Source organism: Ostrea edulis, chromosome 9, assembly GCF_947568905.1.
Source record: "Ostrea edulis chromosome 9, xbOstEdul1.1, whole genome shotgun sequence".
Taxonomy (NCBI): Eukaryota; Metazoa; Mollusca; class Bivalvia; order Ostreida; family Ostreidae; genus Ostrea; species Ostrea edulis.
Window position 1 is genome coordinate 23,649,920 of NC_079172.1, and position 25,739 is coordinate 23,675,658.

The window sequence follows — 25,739 nt, forward strand, 5'->3', positions numbered from 1 at the left end:
CTCTGTTTCATGAACGTTCAGATGTAATGAATAATTTTAGTGATTGCATAAGTTTAGGCCCCACCTTAGATGCGAAAGTGGCAGTGAGCATGAAAGTTTCATTCCCTTACCTGTAGAAATGCTACACACAAATAGCAATGAGGTTCAGTTAGCTGTAATAATTAATGTAGCCCTCTCCAATTTTTTTTTTAATCCTGAAAACGTCAGAACAAAATTGGATAGGGCTACATTATTGCAGCTAAGGTTCAGCGAGCAATTGGCTAGTTTAGTTTTTCTTGTATTAGAGCATCATTGGTTTGTAGAAATTTGAATGCTTCCAGTTTTTCAAATAGCCCTTAAAATGATCTTCAATCTTTCAACAAATATGGCAGAACTATCACTAAATGAGCATTTATCCATATCAGTAGTTTGTGAGCCACATTTCAAAAGCTGTTAGAATGAAGTCATTCTTGGGGTAAAACTAGAACTTAAAATCATTACAGTCTTGAATTTTTATTGACTAAATGATAAATACTGAGGTTATTTACAGTGAATGTTACATTGAAGTACATATTTACTGAGACAACGAAAAAAAAATTAAAATTCCATTTTCCCTTCCATTCAAGTTGTTTGTTATGTTTTAAAACACTCAATGAAATACATGTACATGTGATGTAAAAAATGTTTTGCTGGCATCAGAATTTAGTATCTGAAGACTATAGATAATGTAGTTAAGTACTAATAAAATGAAATACCTATATAGATCAAAATGTATAAATATGAAGAAAAAACTACTATATTGAATAAAAGTATAAATTTCATGATCTATAACAATATTGCAAATTTTTACACATTTTTCTTTAAAAGATAAAAGCAAAAACTGCTGTACTTCATGAAGAAAATCATTTGTGCAGCATTTCAATAATAGTAAATCCATCTAAATTAGATAAATAGAGCAGATCTCATGAAGGATATTTAGTATGGTATGAAATAAATATTAAAGCTGCCTTTTAAAAAGGTTGCTGATCAACTTTTTGTACATGGAAACAAAATTAACTATAAAAAGTTGCCTGGGACAATACAAAACCTTCAACACATAGTCTCTCCTAAAGTATTGAATGTACCTCACATACATGTATAATAGTTATCCAAAGATCTCTCATTTTCCTGTCGCTCATGTTCACTCAGTCCCACAGTTGTCCCCCTTAATAATGTATTTCCTAGTCAGACATCTAGCCTTCCTCATTTTTCACCTGTAGTAAACCTTTCCCGTTTCTGACAAAAAGTTTGTAATTCTGGATAAAAACGCTGCAATAAACAAATGCTACATTGCAGGTGGACATAATAATAAATAAGCAACATTTCACCTCGGCATGACACTAAAATACATCAGATAAATTTACAAAATGCAACAAATGTTTCATTTGCTAATGGAAGCAAGGTGGATAAGGCAAACTACCCCCATGCTTTCGAAGATGTAATACCAGACAAACTACTGCAAACATTTATCATGGAAGTGTTCATTTAAAAGTATACTTCAATTTAAAAAAAAAAGATACAAGTGGTATTACAATAATCTGATTTTCACTATTTTTGTGGAGTCCAATTTTCGGAGATTCATCAGAAATGTTTATTACTGAGTTTGAAAAGTTCGTCATTAATTATCTTTGTTCGCTACTTCCTGTTCATTGAGAAACTGAATTCAGAGTTATTTCCATAGCATGAAAACTCCCACAAGCAGTTAAAGACTACTAATAATTAATAATGCTGATTTAACGACTGCAAACTGAGTCTGACAAACTATGTTGCAGAGGAGCTAGTGGCATTAACAGCCGCAAATAACACATGACGTAATGGTTATTCTTATCCTCATGCAATTAAGCATTTTGATTGACGTTTCTGCCTTAGTTAATATGATTTTGCTTCTAGTCGTGAAATGTTGACGTTTTTCGTGCTATTCTACCAAGACGTCACAATCAACAGCTTTAAGTATTTTAAATCTGTCTTAAACTTCATTGCATTGCACTAGACAATCAAAATGCAGATTACAAAAAAGTTGCATATAATAATGATTTAACAGTCCTCATTTATTTCTACTTTAGCACTTATGTGTAGGAGTTCCCAAGTTTGCCAGGACTCGGTAAGTTTAAAAGCCATCATCTCTAATTAATATTCAATGCATTAACTATATGAATTCTTTCTTCCACAATAAAAACATAAGAATTCCATCCACAATCAATAGCTTCTGTAAATATACATTGTATCAAAAACAACACCAAAGTTTTGTCAAGTTTGATTTCTCACCATATGTTCCCATCCACAGAAACTTGTTAAATAAACTCTGATCCAGTAAATATTATGTTTATAAAATTACAACATAGGTACGGGGGTCCTTGTTGCTAAAAATGCAACTGTCAACACCATACTTAATAAATTCACTCTAGAAATGGTAGAGCATGAACAAGTTTTACATCCATCACTCCACTTTGACTTTTGTCTCCTCTGAATTTGCTGGTTGTACAGCCCCTGGGGTGCCAGCACCACTACTTCCCCCAGTAGGGGTCTTCTTGTCCTGACCCCAGGGACTCTGAAGGGCAGGAGAATTCTGAAAGTCTTTGCTATCCTCCTCAGTATTGTTTGGTTCAAACTGACTGTTCTCTAGACGTGTGATCAGTCTCTCGTCCTCGTCACCGAATTCCCCTCCCATCAGTGTGGGTTCTCCGACAACCATCACATCCTACAATGAGAAGATATCACAGCCCATTAAAGGACACATCTCGTGTTTTCAAAGTATACAGAATTATATGCATTTTGTCTTCCTTATGCTTATAGAAATTAATTGTAATAGTTCGTTCACTGAAGTATTGCGATAATTAGCCACAATACGGACTTAAATCGAAGCCCCGATTTCAAAAAGCCTAGTTAATTAGATAGGTAGTCACGTGGTACAGTGACGTCATATGCGACCTTCGTTGATCAACTCGTTGTAAAAGTAGTGTTAGATATTTTTAAAAACTCGGGTTTTAGGGGCCTAATTTATTTACCATGGATAACATTTATTTCGAGGTTGACAAATTTCCCGAGTCTTATATCTTTTAGCCACCAGTGCATACAAATAGCGACCCAAATGTAGCGAGGAAAGCGAGTATGAAATCTGCATAAATTTGCGAGTAAATAATGTTTATATGGGATCACTGTCTAAACACTATTTGGTAATGTCATTTCTGTAAACAACTGTAATTAGCGTTGTTGCTTTTCTAAAATAAACAGTGCAATTATTATTAAATTTATTTTTGGAGAAGTTAGATAGGCTTACATTATGATACGATTAGGCCTATATATCATTGACAACTAGGCCTACTGTCATGCGGGTGCATTTCGAAAATAATAATAATAATAATGATCAAACTTATTGTGAAAATCACAATACTTTTAAATTATTTTATTCAAGCAATTTTATCAATCATTATTTTTTATTATATACACGTTGTTACTTAGGAAGTGGGAGCGCGGCGTGCTTTGTTGTAAACACGTATGCGTTCCTTTAAAAAAAAATGAAAGCATTATAATTCAATTCTAAGTTGGGAAATATCATATTTTATTATTTATAATTGAAAGTTCAATTATTCTTTATCTTTAAATTTCTTTTTTAAAACTTCCAGTTGGTAGACACTGCTAGCAAAGTTCTGCCTATATGTTGTTACAAGGTGAAGGTCAGTTGGTGCGAGTGTGTATTGAATTTGAGAGCAGAACGGAAAGCATATGCCGTAGGCCTATATGTAACAGTGTGTAGCTTCAATAGAACCATTTTCTCGCAGTTTAACTACGTCTTTGTCCAAGTGCTTGTTTGAAAAAGTACAGGGACAAATTCTACTGGGTTTTTATGGCAAAGTCGTTGTGCCGTCAAATAATATTCACGTCTTGTCCCTCAATACCTTCCTTCGAAAATTGAAGAAAAAATCCTCTCTACTGACAGCAAGTACACCCTTAAACGGCACTAAACACCCTAATGCAGTGTTATTTACAAGCCGTTAATGTGATAATTGTTTGTTTGTCAATTAAATCTATTCTGTTTATGAAATGTCTAACAACTGTTTTCAAATCTTCTCGCTCGAGGTCGCATATGACGTCACAGATAATGGCGCGTAAAATATCGAAGAAAATATGCATATCACAAGATTTGAATTTCATCGCTTTCAAACTCGAAAACTACGCAAACTGTTTCATTTAAAACACATGTAAAGTAGTTTTAGGCATGAAGTGAATTAATTTTGCTGAAAAAATTAAAAAGTTTAAAAACATGCGATGTGTCCTTTAAGGACTACCTGTGTACTCTATTTATATATTAAACAGACGGTACAGGACTAGTACAGGAGTAACCCAAAATGTGTATTCACTATCTGACGTTTTTCCAGGACATAAAAATTATCAAAATTTGTGAAGAAAACAAATAAAATAAACAAACTGGGAAACGTCAGATTTTTCAGACCAATACCCCAGGAGCTGATGGCGGCATGCCCTGTGGGCCAGGGGACCTCTTCTTTCCACCTCCTCCACCTGGATTCATGTTACCCCCCGTGCCTGCCGAGGATTTCCTCTTCCTTCTCTTTCCTGCCTGCCTTGGATTTTCTGCAAAGATATTAATACATATATGAAAGATTTGTGTTCTTTTGAAAATGAGAATGACAGTAAAAAAAAAGGTTTATAAAATTCTGTTCTTAACATTTGTGTCAAAAAATCCATTCAGAGGCTCTGAACGAAGCAAAACTACAGTTCTGTCTTAAGAACAAAATCTTTATTTTGATAAAATCTGAAATTGTTTTAATTTTATTTATGATTAAGGTTAAAGTTGCATACAAAACTATCATATTAGCATGATTTTACAACAAAATAAAATTTTCAGATTTAGAGCTAAAATTGCCTTGAAATTTTGAATTAGATGAACTATGCACCTATAAAATTTCATATCAGGTAGAATTGTTTTTAATACGTGCTTGATAACTAATTCCAGATGTACAACTGTAATTTCTACTCCAAAACTTTCAAACCCTATCGTGACCTTGCTTTGAACCTGGCCGAGGTCTACACAAATATGAATTGACATTACATAATGCTTGCATATATTTATAAATTGTTAACTTAATGGGTCTTGAGAAAATTTTAAAAGAATTTTCAAATACAGTAAAATATCTGTATCTCGAATATGGTTTATCTCGAATACCCCGCTTGAGTCGAAGTCGACTGCCGGTCCCGGTCGTTTTCCTTATATAAATGATTTAAAAAAACCTTCTGATATTTCGAACACGGTAATCTTGAATACTCCCCTTATGTCGAAGTATTTTCAAGGTCCCATACCCTAAATTCACCTGGTTTATCTCGAAGTGCAGTCAATTTTCCGCTCTGCTTACCATACCTGGCGTCGTTAAGTCACACATTCACACCCGCGGCTACATCAATTATAATTAATGACCACTAATCCATGCTCGCCTTTTCCGAGTAGACCCAGGTCGTTATAAATGGGTCAACAGCTTGGGTGATTAGTGAAGCCTTCCAACATTATGGCTAAAGTTCCCCGCCAATTATGAACCAATACACCCGATTCCAGGGATGGTGTTTTGAATGACACACGCTCTATCATAAACATGTGGGTTAGATAAACGCACAAAATCGTTAAAGTAGGCTTGAAGGTAATGCTCTTAATAACGATGATGCATTTAATAACACACGCTTCATCATTAAAACTAGTACAGAGAAAACACGAAAATTTATTTAATAAACATTTAAAAGTTGGATTTTTTTTTAAAAATCCGTCTTCTTTGTTTCTTACGTGATAGGTTCTTTCATTACAACGCATTAACTACATCCAAGTCGAGCCTGGACATCAGTAAACTTAAAGTAAGCATACAGGCATGATCATCTTAATTTTGAAACACATTGTGAATTCAATTGGATGTATATATATATTAAAAAAACCGAAATGTTTGTCTTTGAAATTCCACAATATTTAATTTATCAACTTGTATTAAACTATAAGAAACGGCAACGGGGTTTTTGTTTATAATGCAAATCCCATACTATGCATCAAATATCCTCCTTCAAAAAAAATATCCAAGATCGATTTTGGATATCTCGAACCCCCGGACTTCAAGATAGAGATATTTTACTGTAACTTGAAAGCCTTACTGTAGCTGGTCTCTGGGATCATACAAACAAATTTTAATTGATACAGCTGATTAATATTAGCTAAGCAAATCTATATTTGTGCACTTTCAAAATTAACTCACCTGGTTTACCCTTCCCTGGGGGTGCAACCATACGTTGCCACTTTTGAAATAATGTAGTTTTGAGACAGTCCCTTGGATTCAAACCATATGCCTTATGACGAGACATTAATTCCTGCATAGGTTCTAGGATCACACACAACTGAAAAATCACATCAAAAGCATATTTGAGATTCTCTATAACAGAATTGCAACAAAACATATTTCAAATATTGCATAATAGCTGAAGGCCAAAAAGTTGCATGACCTTCAACAAAATTCATGCCTCACCCGAATTCAAGTCACAGGCTACTTTAAATTAACTAGAAATTTATCGATGGAGAGTAAAAAGGAGATGTAAATCTAAGTGACAAAGTATAGCTTTTAGGTGACCAATTTGAATCTAGCTACCCGATGCGGGTAGCTTTCACTACTAGCAATCTTCATCAATATTTTAAAGTTGAAATAGTCATCATACTTTTATTTATCATGTGGCCCACAGGGGTACATAGTAACAAGAGGTACTGTGAGCAATGCTCACGAAGAATACCCCCCACTTACCCCAATCTCCAAAGCGGTGTTGTTAATAGGTATAAATTACCTCTTTCCTAAGTGTAAAAAAGAAAGGGCATAACAAAACCTTGGGTAGTCTCTTCTCTAGAAGTGCACTTGACCTTTTGACCCCAAATTCGATAGAGAACATCTTCATTCCATGGGTAGTCCATATATACGATATGGTGACTGTAGGTGGAAAGGGTAACGCTTTAGTGCCTGGAAACCATATTGCTACTTCGATGTCCAGTGTACTTGACCTTTTGACCCCAAATTCGATAGGGAACATCTTTGTTCCATGGGTAGTCCATATGTATGTTATGATGACTGTAGGTGGAAACCATTATGTCTACAGACAGACGGACAGTATTCCAGTATATACCCCCCCCCCCCCCCCCCCCCCCCCCCCCCCCCCCCCCCCCCCCACACACACACTTTGTTGCGGGGGTATAAAAATGTATTTCATCTTAAAGATTGTCATCTTTACTTTGTGTTTTGTGAATGAATACTTTACAATTATGAAGAGCTTGTGGCACTCTATCCAATTGTGAAATTCCCTACCTGTGTCAAAACATCTCACCATGTCATTAGCAACTTCTGTACAAGCATTTTTTTTTCCAAGTTGCAAATATTGCAAGATTGAACCAGTAACAAAATATATAGAAAATAATCATCATATAAAAATCTGAAAATACACTATATGTGCAAAGCTTTACAGGACGTACAATATTTCCACAAATTTGGGGTTAGGGTGGAGGACTCAACAGCATCAAAAAATTAACAAACAGCTATTAAAGTGTGTTTATTTTTTTAAACATTAAATGATCCCCTTGCTAGCTTTCACTTAATAGTCAATGATGATAACATGGCTGCATTTCATAATATACGATTTTTGACATCCTAAGCTGTATTCAATGACTCTGGTATATTATGACCATTTTGCAACAGTCCTCTTAAGGGTTGCATACTGACCAGGGATGCAAATGAACACTTGTGTGACTAAAATGTCTCTGTGGGGCACCTAAAAATCTAATTCTGATCACCCACTTGGCAAAAGTAAAATTCCGATTGTAATTTTTCTGTTTTAGTTATGAGTCTTTTAATAGTAAATCAGACACTGATGTTAACTATTTGTAACTTTCCTATGTTGGTGCCAGAAATTCTAGACAAGGGGGTACCCACTTAACCCCTAAAAATTTCAGCAAATTTCCATCCCTGCTGACAGTCTAGATTAATTTCAACCTCTGTCCAGTGACTTACTCGCAGGAAGTTCACGTTCAGTGACTTACCCGCAGGAAGTTCACTTTCAGTGACTTACCCGAAGGAAGTTCGTGTTCAGTGACTTAGCCGCAGGAAGTTCGTGTTCAGTGACTTACCCGCAGGAAGTTCGTGTTCAGTGACTTACCCACAGGAAGTTCGTGTTCAGTGACTTACCCACAGGAAGTTCGTGTTCAGTGACTTACAAGCAGGAAGTTCGTGTTCAGTGACTTACCCGCAGGAAGTTCAGAGTGTAGTTTGTCAATCCCTGCCTCGTTATGTTCTTGGAGATTTGTTCCACCATTGCAGGGTCCTGCTGTTGAACAGTAAATAAAATTCTTTTCACACAACAGTCACAAGCAACACATTATCTAGTAATTTTTTCAAACTGAATTCTCTGTATTAGGACTTGAATTAGGGGAATTCACAAATGTTGGCTAGTGATCTGTGATTAGTCTGATTAACCAAGGTGTAAACTGTACATCTTTTCTTTGGGAAAGGGTGTGTGTGTGTGTGTGTACCTGCATGGCTATAACACTTCTTGGTATCAGCTCTCGATGTTGGCGAACTTGGAAATGCCATGATCTTATTCGCATCAGATCATCAAATGTAAACTCCAGAATAAGCCTGCCTTCTGTCACAACCTGGACACACAGGATACCAACTCAATTCATGTTTAACTCAACAGCATATCACTGAAGACAACATTGTGTACAGCTTAATTCACTTCATTCAAAATGATTTCAGCTGTACATTCATGATTACCTCTGAGTAATTATTAAATGATTTATGATTCAAGCAGACAATTTGCAAATGAATACTGTGGAATTATAGGTGGCTCAATTTTCATTGCATTCATGGGTACCCCTCACCCATGAATTTACATCCTCAACGAATAAAGACATTCCAGAGTTATCTTTCTTACAAATATATAAATCCACGAAATTACATCCCTACGAACCCGTAAAAATTCAGCAATCCACAAAAATTGGCCCCCATGAATTTAAATGATTCTACAGTACCACTTGTTCATGCTGAAAGCTATCAGTATATGGATTGTTCTGCAAATGAAAACAACTTGTTCATACTTAAAGCTATCAGTATATAGATTGTATTGCCTCTGTCCTAGTTCTGACCTTGGTAAACATTGGTTTTCCATGGTGGGTTATCATGGTGGCTTGGTCACAGTCCAGAGTGATTGAAGTGTTATGAAAGGACTCCTTGGAGTGTTTCAGTATGTAGTAGAGATCTGTTACTCCTCCCTCAAATATACTCCGAAAGTACCGTGGCACCAGAGTTCGACCAATGGCTGAAATTCAATAGTTACAAATAAATAACAACAAAACCATCAAACACAATGGTCAAATTATGAATGTTCACTGCAAATATATTTTCCTCTTCCACAAATTTTGTCTCTGACAGCTGATATTTTTAAAAATAAATGAGCATTTGCACTAATATTGTAGCTAAAGTACACAAATTTCAATTAAAGACACACTCTACAAAACTGCTTCTCTTTGGAGAATTTGGTATGGCACAAAAGGAATCTATTTTATAATGCAAAGGAAGGGACATAACACCACTGCACATGTAAATTTATACACCAAGTTTCTCATACTTAATATAATCCCCTGAATCTGGTAATACAAAAAAGAGATGTTGGTTAATATAGTACTCACTGGGATTAAAATTAACCTTGAAATCTAGTGCCCAAACAACCTTCTAGCCTTTGAATTTCACTAGCCCGAAGTGCCGTGAGAGCGGAGCTCTCCCTAAAGGTAACACATTTATACATGATTAAAAGGAAAATATAGGAAAATAATGAAAAATTAAACCATACCTATGGAACTTGAAAAGTTTGGTACCAATGGCGTCGATTCGAATATTAGCGCGTGGACATGTATTCCATTTTGAATCTCATTTACCCTAGTTCTCGTCGTTCTGAGATGTACATAAAATCCGTAAAAGCATGTAAATCTTATTTTCTTAATCATATATAATCACTCCACGATTAACGCCATGTTTTTTGTTGTGGTTCAAATGTTATGTTTGTAAATTTGCTAAATAACGACGCTGAATATGACGTCACAATGTACTGTTTACATCGATTGCGTTATATTTCCTGCGTTCAATATATAGGCGGATCAAATGTCCAAAATTAGGATGCTTTGATACAGCTCTGTCCTCGTGCTAACTTCAGGTTATTTTTGTCCTGTTTTGGATATAGGTACTAATGCCAAAACTTTTTTGCTTCGCCCTCAAACACGGTCACGCCGTAAAACATATTATTTTCTAGCCCATATAATAGAGAAAGGCTCTGTGGGAGGAGGCTTCATCCCAAAGAGAAAATGTCAAGTAATTATAACAGGAAATACATTATGCTCTGTAAATGTAGGAATCTAAACATGCCATTTAAAATTATGTAATTCATTAACTCGCCAGGTTGTGTCTAAATGGTCATATAGATATCTGCATCATTGTAATTCTAAATCATTTTATTCATAAATCAATACAATACAAACGAAAATTATGATTTTGATGAGAAATTATGTTTATTATCGATATTGTAACCAATGAGACTGAGGAAATTCTGGTTACGGCATGAGCCAGTACTCTACGAAGTGTTTGTTGCCTGTACCAGTTTTAGTTGCCTAAAACAAGCGGGTGATGGTCAATTTAAATAATCAAGATGAGGGAGTTAAGAAACACACATACTCAATGCTAACTACAATCATTTTATTCCTGTATCACAGTCAGTTATGAGTAAAGGATATTAGCTGTAAAAATAGCATTAATTGTTTTGAATATTTTCTATTCAATATTCAATCTAGCTGTTTTCATATTTCTTATTTTTCTATTCTTAATCTATGCTTCCAAACCATCGCTTTTTTTTATCAGAAGCTAATTTTTATAATTTCATCATCTTCCTCACTAATCATAGGTGTACAATCATAGGTGTACACTGTCTCCATCAAGTGCTCAAAGAGCCACTAAATGCACCTCTACCAGAACAGAGGTTATGCATGTAACTCAAAACGTGCGTACAAGTAGTACTGCTGACAATGTTGTAGACTTACTATAACGTTTTGGCCCATCTTCCAGATAGAAGGAGAGAGTCAGACTCGCATCATCCTCAAAGAATTCAGTCGCAAAGGCATCCCACCACAGGTTATCACTCTCCTACACAGAAAATAACATCATCAACACATCTCTACAAACAAGTCAAGTTACTAAGGCATCCCATCACAGGTTATCACTCTCCTACACAGAAAATAACATCATCAACACATCTCTACAAACAAGTCAAGTTACTAAGGCATCCCATCACAAGATATCACTCTCCTACACAGAAAATAACATCATCAACACATCTCTAAAAACAAGTCAAGTTACTAAGGCATCCCATCACAGGTTATCACTCTCCTACACAGAAAATAACATCATCAACACATCTCTACAAAAGAGTACAGTTACTATAAAATACACCAATAATGCATGTCTGTAAAAAACAAACACAACACAAAATTGACACAGAGCTGTCTAATGAACGAAAGATTTCAGAGTTCTAAATATATACTGTCATTTAATCAAAACAATCACAAGTTAACAATCAAAGAAAATAAGTATGACACATTACAAGGTCACACACAAAGTTCATTACACACAGTTACAGGTACGTTTTTCATACTTGGCACAGGAAGTAAATCTTGACCCCGATTCAATCTGCAGCCCTATAAACTTACTTCACTGCGTTGCTGTAGTCGTTTATTCAGCTCATGAATCCTGTAGTCAGGTTGTCCCATGTAAGGGGTATGTCTCCTGTAAAAAGCAGATATAAAGTTGGAATACACAGAATCCATGGCAGAACTAAAACTTGTGACCACCTCCCTATTACTATTCAGCAATACCAGTGTAGAAGTGGTGTAATTCGAAACTAATTGTCTGATTACCATCTCTTTCAAATTTGAAACAATGTGCTTCAAAGGCCCCCTGATAAGAATAATTACTCTCAATTTGTTTTCTACGGAAAATTTGATTAGAGGAGTATACACATTTGATGTGGTGTGTATTCTCTGTCTGTCTTGGCTCAGACAAGGTAATCCCTTATTTTAATTCAGTGAGTCATTCTAAGATTCAATTACATTACATGTACATCTGTAAAATGTAACCATCTTATTCAGCATGAATGAAAACTCACTAAGGTAGGTGTACTATACTAGGTGTAATATCATTCAGGTATCACTTTCTAAAAAAAAAATTCTTTTTTTTTCATCAAAGAATGTGTTAGATGACATTGTAATAAGATGGGGAATTCAGTTGAAGAAATGCCAATATCAATGGAAATTAGGCCAATATATGGCCGTCAGAAGTTTCATCAAGTGCTTTACATAAAACATATCATTCGTTTGAACAATTTTTTTAAGTAAAATATCACAAATAGCTTTTGTTGGTTTTTTTTTTTTTTTATCCAAATTAGACTTCAATATAAAAACAATGATTTAAGATTTTTTCTTTTTTTTTTTTTATATCAAAATGCATCCTGTCTTAGAGCATAGTCCATAAGAATTACATAATCAGAATTTCACATCATAGCTTAATGTATTGCTTTATAATTATAAATGTACATCGATCTTTAATGTGCATTCAATAGTGTTTCAAAATGATAATTGTCGGAAAATTGTAGCATACATGCACACCTTGTTTTTTCTTTTCTTTTTTAAAATCCGTTTTATCACATGTTCACTCTCCTTTATTTAGTGGATATCACCCAATAATTTAATTCTTATTGTATCCTTGTCTCTGATTGGTCAAATTCCAATTGAGGAACACAGGTTATTTTTGTATAACCTGTTTTGGTCAGCTGGTTTGGTATGGGGACACACCCCCTTGACAACCAGATGTCGGAACTATTTTGTTCTCTCTCTCTAAACTTCTATGGAATAGAAAGTCAACGTGCACAATAAGATACTTCGGTTTGATACACATGTTTGATACTCTGTATGTATGGTCGAATAATACTATTGATAGATTAAAACCAATATATTATATTCGAATTAATGATTTTCCAAGTAAGCATTACCCTGTTCATTTTGAAATACATTTCTCACTGGGGAAAAGAAGGGGGGTGCGTTGTTTCATTCCTTGATCCGTCTTTCAACAAAGCAAGCAAAAATTCATATGTCACATTTTATCACATGACGTCAGACACATTGACTTGTTACTTGCTTACATATTTTCTTGTGTCGGATTTACTATTAGCGATAACATTGCATACAAGGGTAAGTTTTCATTTAGTAGAAGTTTTCACAGAGTTGAAAGCCGTAAATTATTGCATTTTCTGATATTTGAAGATTTATTTTGGGTAGGCCTAAACAATGCAATTTCCCGTATTTTCTCAATCTGTCGGAGATGAGCGACTTCAAAGTCGATCTCTATCTCTAAAGGGCAGCGAAATACGCATTACATGGATAGTCTACACATATTTTCTATCATGATAAACTTCACTTTCGATACAATATTTTGATAAATGGCTAGGCTCCGTAGAACTAAGATTAAAGATGGCGACCTTTGGCTTCGCAGCTAGATCTAGACGCTTCGTGTCGCTGTTGCTAAGTAAATCATTGCACGGCTTGGTTGACTTGTATTTTTCCGAGTGTATGTACATTTTGATAAACGAAGGTTAGCATCTTTGTCTCTTGCATTAAATTATAAGGAATGACTTTAATTCTGGGGCAAGTTATACGAGTATAACCTGGTTTGGGTCAGTTTACGCTTTTTTATAATCCGCGAAGCGGATTATAAAGCGTAAACTGACCCAAACCAGGTTATACTCGTATAACTTGCTCCAGAATTAAAGTCATTCCTTAATTACATAAATTTTGATTATTACAATATATGTTGTCCTACGCCTTTTTGACGTCACAAACAAACGTCAATTTTACGTTGTTTGTTTACAAAATGTCAAGAAGCAAAAAACTCATTGTGTGTTTTATATCCCCTCATCAAGGCTCAGGGATAGAAAACACAAAACTCATTGAATATAAATCATATTAAACCACAACCCATGAGAGATCCTATTTGTATTATTGATACGGAACAGACAACCTTCTACCATTATTAAAAAAGAAAAGACCATTACACCGAGATTCAATGTTGACCAATGTTTTTTTTTTTATATAATGTTAATGTCAGTTAGCTAGTTTTTCAGGTGGTACACAAGTATCACATGTCAAACAAAGAGCCACAACATCTTCACCTACAGAGTAAAAGTTTAGTCAGTGTCATTATTCATTTTCCCTACAGGGGCTGGGGACCAGTAAAATAAGGGGAAAATTAGCAACATTTTCCCTACAGGTGCTGGGGACCATTAGAATAAGGGGAAAATTAACAACATTTTGGTGAAAATTGAGAGATCATGAAATACATAATACAGCCTGTCATAAGTCGGGCATATAAAGAGTTATATTCATATCTTTTATGACATAAACAAGAGGCCCAAGGGCCTTAACGGTCACCTGAGTATCATAGCCCATACAGGGAGTTTCATATTTGCATACACGCCACAACATGGAGTCCTTTGTGCACATGTCCATGATCTTTCAAAATATGCATACAATTCCTATTCATTTACAGAAGGAAAAATGGAAGTTTGGAGCATATGAATCATTTTAACACTCCCTAATTCTTTTTAATACATTTTCATCATGTGGCTGTATTGGCCCAGCCCAAGGGCCTGAACCCTTGACCCAGGTGCCATTAATTAGATAGAGAGCTTCATGGACATCATAATCATTCATTCAGTGTTTCTCAAATATATATATATATATATATATATATATATGGGATTATAAAAAGAGATTTTCTAAGATTTAATACATTTTCGTTATAAGGCCATATTAGCCCCACTCTAGGGCCTGAACCCCTGACTCAGCTAGGAGCCATGAATTTCACAATTTACTAATACGTAATGAGCTTTATGGACATCATAATCATGCATTTAGTTTTTCTCAAATATATGGGCATAGAGAAGATTTTTAAGATTTAATACATTTTCACTAATACTATATGCCATTGGCCATACTGCCCCCTCCCCCCTTCGAACCCCTGGCCCAATAATCATGCATTTAATTCTTCTCAAATATAAATGGGAGTAGAGAAGAACATTTTCTAAGATTTAATACATTTTTACTCTGTAGCCATATTGGCCCCACCCTAGAGCCTGAACACCTGACCCAGGGGCCATGAATTTAACAATTTTGGTAGAGGGCAGTTCATGGAAATCATAACCTTGCATCTAGTTTTTCTCCCACATATGTGGGAGTAGAGAAGATTTTTGAAAATTTGGCCTTTTTTAACCCCTTTCACACATTCACGGATGAGACGCCAGATCATCCTGGATTGTTAATCTGTGATGGTCTGTGACAATCTGTCATCACCGTGTACAAACCGTATGTGCATCCGGCGGTGTCCGGGACCATCATGTTTAATTTCCCCCTCCTCCGGATCATCCCAGAAGAAAATCCTCCGTATTGATCCATGTACTTCCGTGTATCAGCCGAGGGGTCAGTGTGTCAACTGAGAGGTCAGTGTATCCACCGAGGGGTCCGTGTAGCCACTGAAGTATCTATGTAAAGGCCGGGAACCTCCATGTATGAAACTTTTCTGCTGATTCAGAAGAACACGGATGTCTACAGTTTGTACACGGATTGTTCACGGAAACTACACCAACAGTCACGATAAACGTAGGGGAGAAAGACCGTGGACATCTGCGTATCTCCGTGAAACAAATGGACCGGCATAAACCGTGATCTTCTGTACTCTCCGTGATCACGCCGACCGGAAAAAAATTTCTGGGAATGTACAGGTACTGTAGCTACTATGCTTAACCATGAGGAAACTGGCATTTTCAGTGTTTGCAATGTGATAAGACCATGTTGGCACCAGCATTATAATGTCACAGAACCCACAGACACCGGATCACCCCAGATGTCTAGAATTTTGTATCTAGCATTGACCAGCACCTGATCCGTGAATGTGTGAAAAGGGCTTTAGCATATTTGGTCCCACCCATGAGGCACCAAGTGTAGTAAGGTCATGATTTTCACAATCTATATTCCTCTTATCCTAGAGATGTTTCACACTAAAAATGGTAACAATTGGCCTTGTAGTTTTCAAGAGGAATTCAAAAATGTAGAATTGTTAACGGACGACGCACGAAGACCAACAGCAATAGGTAAGCCGAGTGACTCAGGTGACCTAACAAATATTACTGAATTAATATGGAGCATAGAGTAATACAGTGCACCGGCATGACACATGATACGCCCATCAGATATTTATTCATTATAAATATTTAAAAGTGCACAACACAAAATCATGTCAACCTTACATTAATTGTGTCATTATCTTTGTTTTTAGGTCTGAGGTCAAATCAAGATTATTCCTTGTAACATGTCTAATGCACATTGCAATTGACTTGTAAATATATATATATCTCTTGAATTGTTCATATAACTACAGAAATATTCCAAAACATATTCTAATTTTATTACATATATTTAGATAATTTCTTTCACACGGTATGAATTACCTATTTTGGGTTGTACAAAGATTATACTCATTAATTCAGCTCCTATCAAAATGATCTTTAAATCTCCAGCTGAACTTTGAAATACCATGGCTTACTCCCAAGGGGCTAATGGAATCTTAAATTGAGACAGAGAGATTAAACTGATTCCAACAATTTATCATAATTCCCATGAGACAATTCCTCTCCCTGTTCTGTGCTTGTTAAGCCTTTGCAAATTTTGTAGTACAATACTGCATACATCTATATCATTAATGTTAGAAACAAAATAAGTATTCGTATGAATTGGTATAATGTAGCAACATTTTATGAGAAAAAAATGTTCTTAAAGTAATGATTATTGAACAAGGTTACTGAATTACTCTCTAACATATGTAGGGATTATCTCCCTTAAAACATTGGTTTTTATTAAAATACTACCATTTGAAAAGTTTTAATGACCTTGATTTTAAGCTACAATTTACATGCCATATATGAACATTTCATCTTAATTATAGGTCAAAGTGACCTTGATTTAAGATGTGACACACCTTCTTAAGATGCATGAATTGACAAAGTTTGATGATTCTCATTCATTTTCCGAGTCAGACGGGAATTTGCCATAAAATCTTAATCAAAGGTCACAGTGACAGTGTTCACGAAAACTCAAGACCCGAGGCTAGTGAATGAGGTCCAAAGACCCGAGGCTAGTGAATGAGGTCCAAAGACCCGAGGCTAGTGAATGAGGTCCTAAGACCTGAGGCTAGTGAATGCTGTGTAGTGTTGTTTTTCTGGTATCAACAGGAAGGATGTCCTAGGGTGGATATGAATATGAGTAATAATCATATTTGATAAAGTTTCAGTAAATTAATCATACAATACTTTCCATAATGTATTTGATAAACATGAACTATGAAAATTGGGGGAAGAGGGGGGGGGGGGGGGGGCAGTAAGTTACACTGTGGACCAGTGAATTCAGACAATTCACTGGTCCTACTGGCCGGATATCATGTTTTAAATGTTTTCGTGAAGACTGTAGTGACCTAACTTAAAAGTGCGGCCCACCTTCTACACAAGATGTACCAGCTGAAAAAGTTTGATGATTCTAAGTTTCATAGTATTCAAGTTATGAGCCGAACACAAAAGCGGGACAGACAGACAGACGGACACGATCACCATACCATAATACATCCCGTCTAAAGACGGGCACATAATAAGTGAGGTATGTGCACGGTATCTGCAAATTGGAGTATTTGAACCACCTTTAATCAGAAAAGTAAGAATGAGGTTAACTTTCTTTAGATATGTTTGCATTCAATGTGTTGAAACAATATAGGTTAAGCTTGTATTTTCTTATTCAACATATAATCAATTTCTGAATGTTGTGTTTTACAATTCTTTATAAAGTTGGGTTTTTTTTCATTCAAAGTGCAAGTGAAAAAAGCCTTCCTAATTTTTTATAATAAAACATTGAAACCAATTCTTTTATAAAGCTGCTAGCAGGTGACAAGAAGGTGTCCATTTGGGAACATTTTAATCTTAAAATAACTGAAACATGTCAGGGGTTAAAATTGCTCTTTAAAATTTGTACAACAATGAAAAGTGCCCCTTTTACATAAGAAAATGTGTGGCCTTTTTAGATCCTAGATTTAACATGTTTAACACTTAATACTCGGACAAAAAAATTCATATTACAATATACTATTCAGACAGAAGTACATCTATTAATAGCACCAATTACATTTTGAAGCGTGGTAGAGAAAGTGGCTACCCAATAACCTTCATTTATTTACCTACACATCGCAGTGGCCTATTGGTTTGGCAAAAGTTGAAACTATTGATCCTGGTGCCACATCTTAAACCAAAGGTAGTGACAATTCTTTTGCCAAGTGCCTGGCATTAGAAGTATAACTCATACGTCTTTCAAAACTGACACTTAATACTCGGACAAAAAAATTCATATTACAATATACTATTCAGACAGAAGTACATCTATTAATAGCACCAATTACATTTTGAAGCGTGGTAGAGAAAGTGGCTACCCAATAACCTTCATTTATTTACCTACACATCGCAGTGGCCTATTGGTTTGGCAAAAGTTGAAACTATTGATCCTGGTGCCACATCTTAAACCAAAGGTAGTGACAATTCTTTTGCCAAGTGCCTGGCATTAGAAGTATAACTCATACGTCTTTCAAAACTGACCTTAACACCCCCCCCCCCCCCCCCCCCCCCCCCGAGTTCCTGTGTTACTTCAATGGTTAGCACAGTAAAGGATCCTACCTGCTACAGCCATTAAGTGTCATGTCTAGGTAAAAATTTGTAACATTCCACCTAAAGCTGTCCCATAAACATAAACTGAGAACAGACTAAAAGTTAAAAATAAAATTTTGTATATACCCATGGCTTGTTAATATCACACAAATACTTTATCCCATTTTCTAATCAAATTCAAAATATAATTTCAAAATAAAGTTTATTGACTAATCAATATCAATATTTCATGAGATACATTAATTTGCAAAATATGACTCAAGTATTTTTTCAGTTAATGGTCATGGAGCTTGGTACTTGTAGTATTTCTACATAAGTGGAAATTTTCGAAAGGGACGTAAAATAAAATAAAATACAAACAAAAAAAGACCCAGCATTTCTACATCATAAAATGAATGTCATACTTCTGAGTATTGTGTGCTGCTGCATTGAAAACGCAAGAATTAAACATATATTTACTTACATTCCTCCATGTTCTCTGTCCACCATGGGACTAGTCATAGGCTGCCCAGTGGGCATCCTTGGCCCCAGGTATGTCCCGCCCCTGTCCAGAGTGACGAAACCTCTACACACTCAACACACGGTCCAATCCTCAACTCCTGCTCCAAAGTCTGTATCAAGAGCTTTGTCGAGTTTGATGACTTCTCACATTAACACAAGTTACAAGGCGAAAGTAAGCATGGCCTGTTAAAATAAAAAAACATATTGATAAAATATTGTCTAAGCCTTTCCAGATAAAACTACAATAATTGTTAACTTTTTCAAGGATATCCATGGGAAATCAGACAGACTAGTAGCATTTTACTCACTACTTCGAGGTGTTATTTACATTTTATCAACAAAGAAACCATTTTCTGCACTTTTCCAAAGACTTAGAATACTTTTCCTGGATTGAGCATTCTTTTAAAGGCCGAGGTTTTCAACCGGTCGGTTTTCCTCAGGTAATTAAGTGCAGTTAAGTTAAGTACTCTATATTGTCATAATGGCTGATTTCCTTTTCAAAATTGGATGACAATATAAATATCTGCAATATTTGTCTATTCATTTCAAATATCATTGCCTAACTAAGTAGCTCTTTAGGTTAGCAAATCGACTGCTGAATTGTAGACTGCGGGTTCGAGTCCAGCAAGGGTTTTAAATATTTTTTTTCCAGATTGCTTTCTACTAAAACTGCATTTTTTGACTAAAAACAGTTAATTTAAAAGTTTTCAATTTCAAAATATTGTTGCACATATCTCTATGGTATTATATAGCATACCTCCTAAAATAAAACAAACATTTGTTTTCCTCATGGTGCACTGGTGTGAAGTAAGATGGGTTGACAAAAATAACTTAAACAAATTATGATTGGTTAACTAAAAATAATCGGTTTGAGTTATTATGAAGGAAATTACTATTAAAAGGACAAGAGCAGATGAGAGCAAAGAGGGGTAACTCATTGTGACAAAAAACTAACTCATTGGAATTATGGCTAGAAAGGCCTCACAAAGTAATTAGGTTCATTTACAATTTACAATTTTTGTTCTGCAAAATCTGATTAGTCATTTATCAAGCGTGGCTGTCAGACAGATTTAAGTAAAGCACCTGACTAAAGATTAAAGGGGCCCTGGTTCAAATGCCAGTCTGGTCTATTGCATATTCTCCCTTCCTGCTACACTGGTTTATAATATTATACATATTCAGTCCTATTTGATTTCAATTTGAAAATTTTACTAAAAGTATAATCTAAAACTTAAATATTGATAAATAACATGAATACTCCATTGGGTTAACTTATCCTCAGGTCAACGACTCTATATGTTGGTATCCTATACTGATCCATGTTTCTTTACCTGAATAAACAAAGCAGTAGTGTTTGGACTATACCATATGAATACTGCACCCTCTGGATTAGTGAATTGCACATCATTTGATCTATAATTTGTAAAGTTGGAGTCGGCGTTGTAGTAAAACTTTAAAAATCTTTTCTCCCAACCTTAAAAGTATGACATTTGCATACATTGGTTACGGAAACTTATAAAATTGTAAACAAATCCATCTCTCTCTCTTTCTTCATGACCTCATTGCACTTAAAGATCACTCTTACAGATTTCGATCACACAAATACTGCCATTGTGCCCAGTGTCAGGACAACCAGGGTATGGATTGCAATCCTTTAGGTACAGTGCTCCTAAGATCTGGAACTCTTTGTCAAATGAAACTATAGGCTTCTTACAACCTCAAGTCATTTAAAAGTTTTATTTCCACTTGGTCTGGCCCCACATGTAAGGCTCACTGTAAATCATGCAGATCTTAGGTCCAGTGTATGTAGCTATATGTTGCTTCTGCTCTTTTAATCTATGCAGTTTTTTATTTGGTGTTTTGCATGGTTTAGCAGAATGTTTCTTTTTTCTATTTTATCTTCTTAGTGATTTGTGCCTTGCAGTTAAGTATTAAGATGAATTTTAAAATTCATATTTATTTATAACCATCATTTATTCATAATTATATTTATTAAATTCTTAATACTACCGTTATTTATTTAGCCTCCTATTTAAGAGTTTTCACTTTTTATGTTGCGAGTTTGTTTGAAATTTCCTGTTGCTTTTTTTTTTTTAGACATCCACTTTTGCTGGGTGGGTGTAAATGTAGACCGGGACATATGTCCCGCAATGTCCGATATTAATATTCGCCGATTAATCGTTTTTCTTCAAATATCTTACTAAGTGTGTTTTAAGACCAGGGTTCCAAATTACCGCTCGCCCACTCGCATTGGCGACTAAACTTTGCTTGTGGGCACCCAAAATTTTCATTCTCATCGCCCACTTGGCAACCATAATTGTCCGATCAACATTTTTCTTTCTGACCGATCCGAGTCCTATTATAATTGAAGTTCAATTTCCGGTTGAGGTTTTGCCACTTGGTGAGACATTCATGATTCCTGGGGTATCAAACCTTCCAAAATGTATTTAAACCAGAAGTTGAACAATGCAAGGGTTACTTCAAACAAAAAGAAAGCGTCTGCTTTTAACCAAAGTGGAAAGAAGGGGAGAATATGGCTCGATGACAGCAAAAAGGGGATGACGTGCTATGTGTACAAAACATGACACGAAAGGTCCAATCGTTGTGACAGCTTGCCCAAGTTATAAACTTGACAGCATCGTAAAGCTGAGAAATTTTGAAATAACATAAAAAGTCTCAAGAAACGTGAGTTAAAGTCAGATGCCGCGAAGATCATAAAGTTGCTAGGTTGATGAAATGAGAGTAGAAATGAGAGATGATTTGAAAGAATTACGGAGAAGGAAACAGAATTTAAATATTGATATTCGATTTTTTTAAATAAATTGCAATGACCTGATGTTTCTTTTTTCTTGTAAAAAAAAAACCCACCTTGTTATTCAATTTCATGATATGTGTGGGCTACTAAAATTTCATGTGGGCTAACCGGATTTCTTATTCAGGGGCCCACTTGGCCCCTAAGGTATTCAGTCAAAGGTGGAACCCTGAAGATGATCACCAAGAATCTTCATTGTGAATTTGGTGTATGGAAATTGCCTAATTATTTAATAAATGACTTTTATTTATTCTTTAGGTGTAAAAGTAGTCCCGAAGATTTTATGAAGAAAACACATTTCCAGTTTTTGTTTTCGTCTTGTTGATAATTAAAATAAAGTTTTTAATGTGTTTTACTTTGCTGTTGATTTTGCTTAGATATTGTTTGATACCATGACAAAAGAATTTACTAAATATTCAACACGTTATATGTCAGAATGCTCGTCCTTCTTTTTATGGGACATCGTTTTGATGGTTGACTCGACAAGACTAGTCTAAAAAATAAAACCGGAAAAAGTTGACAGTTTGAACCCGTTTAATGAATAGCTAGGTAAATGTTTTGAAGTGCACGTTTAGTACGGAAATTTAATTATAACTGATATATAAAGTATTATAATTTATAATAAGTATAAATAATGAGCATTGAAATTGAATGGTCAAATTCTTTAAAGTTATTGAATTGGGTGTCGAAGTTTCCCCCCACTAATATTGAAAATTAAAATGTGTGAGCAATGTGCTTGCTGATTTTCAAGTTATTTTATTGGATGTAGACTACTCATAAACCATCTACAGATTTCTAATACAATGGCACAATTTTTCCATTGCAAAATTGTGTGTACATGCAGGTTTACTGCAAAGGGTTCATACATATTTCAAATAAAGATTTAGCAAAATATATATCAAATGATAAATCTTAAAGGGACTGGTTCACGATTTTTGATAAAAATATTTTTCATTTTCAATGTAAAACATTAAAAATATAACTCATTTAATGTTGACAGCCAAAATCTTGACCTTCTGAATCAGAATGCAAGAATAAAACCAATATTTTAGCCTTAAATCTGTGTTATGTAAACAAAGACTCAAGTCTTTTTATGTATACAAACAAACAAGTGAAATATTTATTTTTTGATATTAAGCATGTTAATTTTGCATAGTCACAAATTTTAACTTTCAGATGACATATTTTACCCCCAAAATGCTTGAAATGTGAAAGAGATGATAAACTTAGATCGATATCCATTTCTTTTGAAAATTTCATAAACAATAACATATCGCAATCTTTGTTTACAAAACAAATAATAAACTCTCTAAAATGAGCTTCTGTGATAATGTATAACCATAATTTTTATGTGAAATCTTTTAAACACATTAGACAGTAGATTTTGATCATTAAAAGTGAAAATGAACATTTTGGGGGAAATTGTGAATCAGTCCCTTTAAGATTATAGCTCTTTAGAGGGCTCCATGTAGCAAGAACTGAACAATATAATTTAATTAGACCTCAATTAACTTACTGTTAACAACCCCTATGCAATATCACTTTTATTGATCCTTCCACGATGTTATATATGAATTACATTACATTAAACTTCTATGAAATACATTAACATTGCTATTAGATTATTTTGAGTTTGTAACGAAGTGATATATCAATGTTATAAATATTGATAATAATTGCCAGCCCTGAATGCAGATTTAATGTTTTCATCTCAGTCCGGTTCTTTTATTAATATCTCAAATAATGCGATGTCCCGAGGGAAAAGGGGGATAAAAAGGCGTTTACTATATTAATCAGTGTAATCATATGAAATAACCAGAAATAAAGGTGTTTTAAGATTATCAACAGGGCACAATATTTAAAGATAATGTGTGGTTTTATACATAAACAAGGCGAAAACAAAAACCAGAAATGTGTTTTCTTTGTAAAATTTTCAGGACTACTTTTACACCCTTAAGAATAAATAACAATCATCTATTAAATAATTGGGAAATTTTCATATGCCAAATTCACAATGAAGACTCTTGGTAATCGCCTTAAAATATATTTAGAAAGATTTTTAAAGAAAAACTATCATACAATGCTAAATCGGCGAATATCAATATCAGACATCGCGGAACATATGTCCCAGTCTACATTTACACCCATCCACTTTTGCTTGTAGTGTTTTATGCTTTCTCTAAATCTCTGTATAGTCTTGCATGAAATGTTTTATTTATCCGTTTTCTTTTGTTAATTTTGGCAATATGTCTTGTGTATATGCATGATATGTCTCTTAAATTGTGATCGTTGGTTAAAATGCTCTGCAGAGCTTTTTTTTTTTTTTTTTTGACCTGTTAAATGTGTATAGTACCGACTTTAAATAAAATTTACCTACTTACGGTGCATTACAACTAGATCTCCAACTTAAAAACAACAAAAATTAATGAATCTAAAACATACATCTTATGCATCGAAACTTGAATCAGTATCAAACATAAATCAGTTGCTGTTGATTTCCCTCCTTTTCGGCCTATCACTTTAATTGCAGCAGGAAGAAGGTAGCTACTTCATGCAACACAGACCACATAAAGTTTGCTACATGCTACCTTACAATACTCATTTATCTGCCACGTGTTTACTTGTAAAACAAATAATTAACGCTAAACCTACCTATGGTCTATAGTTGAATAAAGGAAATACTAAACGAAAGAAATTCTGCAGATTATTAACGATTTTTGTACAAAAGAAAGATCTATAATTTTTACTTCCGGCTGTATACGCCACTGGGAATTGTGGGAACTAAAGAACCAGATACGACTAAAAGTTCATGTTCCGGAAAGACCGACGTTACTGTAGTTTTATTGGGTGTACAATTATCATAAGAAACTACCAAATTTTTTGAGATCTTGAAATGGTGCTTATTTCAAAAATGGGCAAATTAAGATGTATACACGTGACTTCAAAACCCTTATTTGTAAAAATAGCGGCATCGTTTTATATTATTCTTCTAATCATAAAATGCTAAAAATGTAAGTCTACGATTTATACATAAAACGATATTCTAAAAATCCAAATAATGGTTCATTAAATGAATCCTTCATTCTTGCATTCAATCGTTCATTCTCATACCAATTCATTTCCACTAAAACCAAACAATCAACAACAACAAAAACTTGAAAGAGAGAAAAGAAACAAACAAAAATTAAAACAAAAACTTGTTTCCGTACGTATTAGAAAAATTATTGTCACCGGAACGCATCTTTTTCAAATATGTTTACCATATTTGAATATTGTTAACTTAACTTCTTATATACAGTAAGATTTCTCCAAACCGGCCCCTCAGAAAACCGGTTCTCCCTGAATATCGGCCGATTTTTAAAGTCCCGGCAATCTTAACATTTCATTACAAAGAAAGTCTTACAAAACCGGCCATCCCTGAAAACTGGACATCGGCCACTTTTTAACGTACATGTGTAATTAACCCTTATCATATCGGCCACTTTTTGAAGACAAGAAAATTGTGGCCAGAGGGTGATCAAGATTGGCCAAGTGTGCA

The 25,739-nt window shown here is 34.8% G+C and overlaps 1 protein-coding gene across 1 annotated transcript; it reads right to left on the reverse strand.

Moving 5' to 3' along the window:
- Window positions 1-476: 476 nt before the first annotated feature.
- LOC125657903 (LIM domain-binding protein 2-like) lies at window positions 477-25,002 on the reverse strand. Its single transcript, XM_048888818.2, has 10 exons — window positions 24,854-25,002; window positions 19,352-19,572; window positions 11,792-11,867; window positions 11,126-11,228; window positions 9,185-9,357; window positions 8,570-8,692; window positions 8,284-8,364; window positions 6,264-6,402; window positions 4,475-4,608; window positions 477-2,716 (listed from the first exon to the last, which is right to left on the reverse strand). The coding sequence occupies exons 2-10, from the start codon at window positions 19,405-19,407 to the stop codon at window positions 2,456-2,458; spliced, it is 1,146 nt and encodes a 381-aa protein (XP_048744775.1). The 5' UTR covers window positions 19,408-19,572; window positions 24,854-25,002; the 3' UTR covers window positions 477-2,455.
- Window positions 25,003-25,739: the final 737 nt, after the last annotated feature.

Bases quoted from the DNA above. Each gene is read 5' to 3' on its own strand.
- LOC125657903 (XM_048888818.2), bottom strand. From the start codon at position 19,407: ATGCCCACTGGGCAGCCTATGACTAGTCCCATGGTGGACAGAGAACAT. The intron at 11,229-11,791 runs GTAAGTTTATAG...TTTTCTGTGTAG, and splicing joins GACTACAGCAACGCAGTGAA to GAGAGTGATAACCTGTGGTG. The intron at 8,365-8,569 runs GTACACACACAC...ACTGTTCAACAG, and splicing joins GAAGTGTTATAGCCATGCAG to CAGGACCCTGCAATGGTGGA.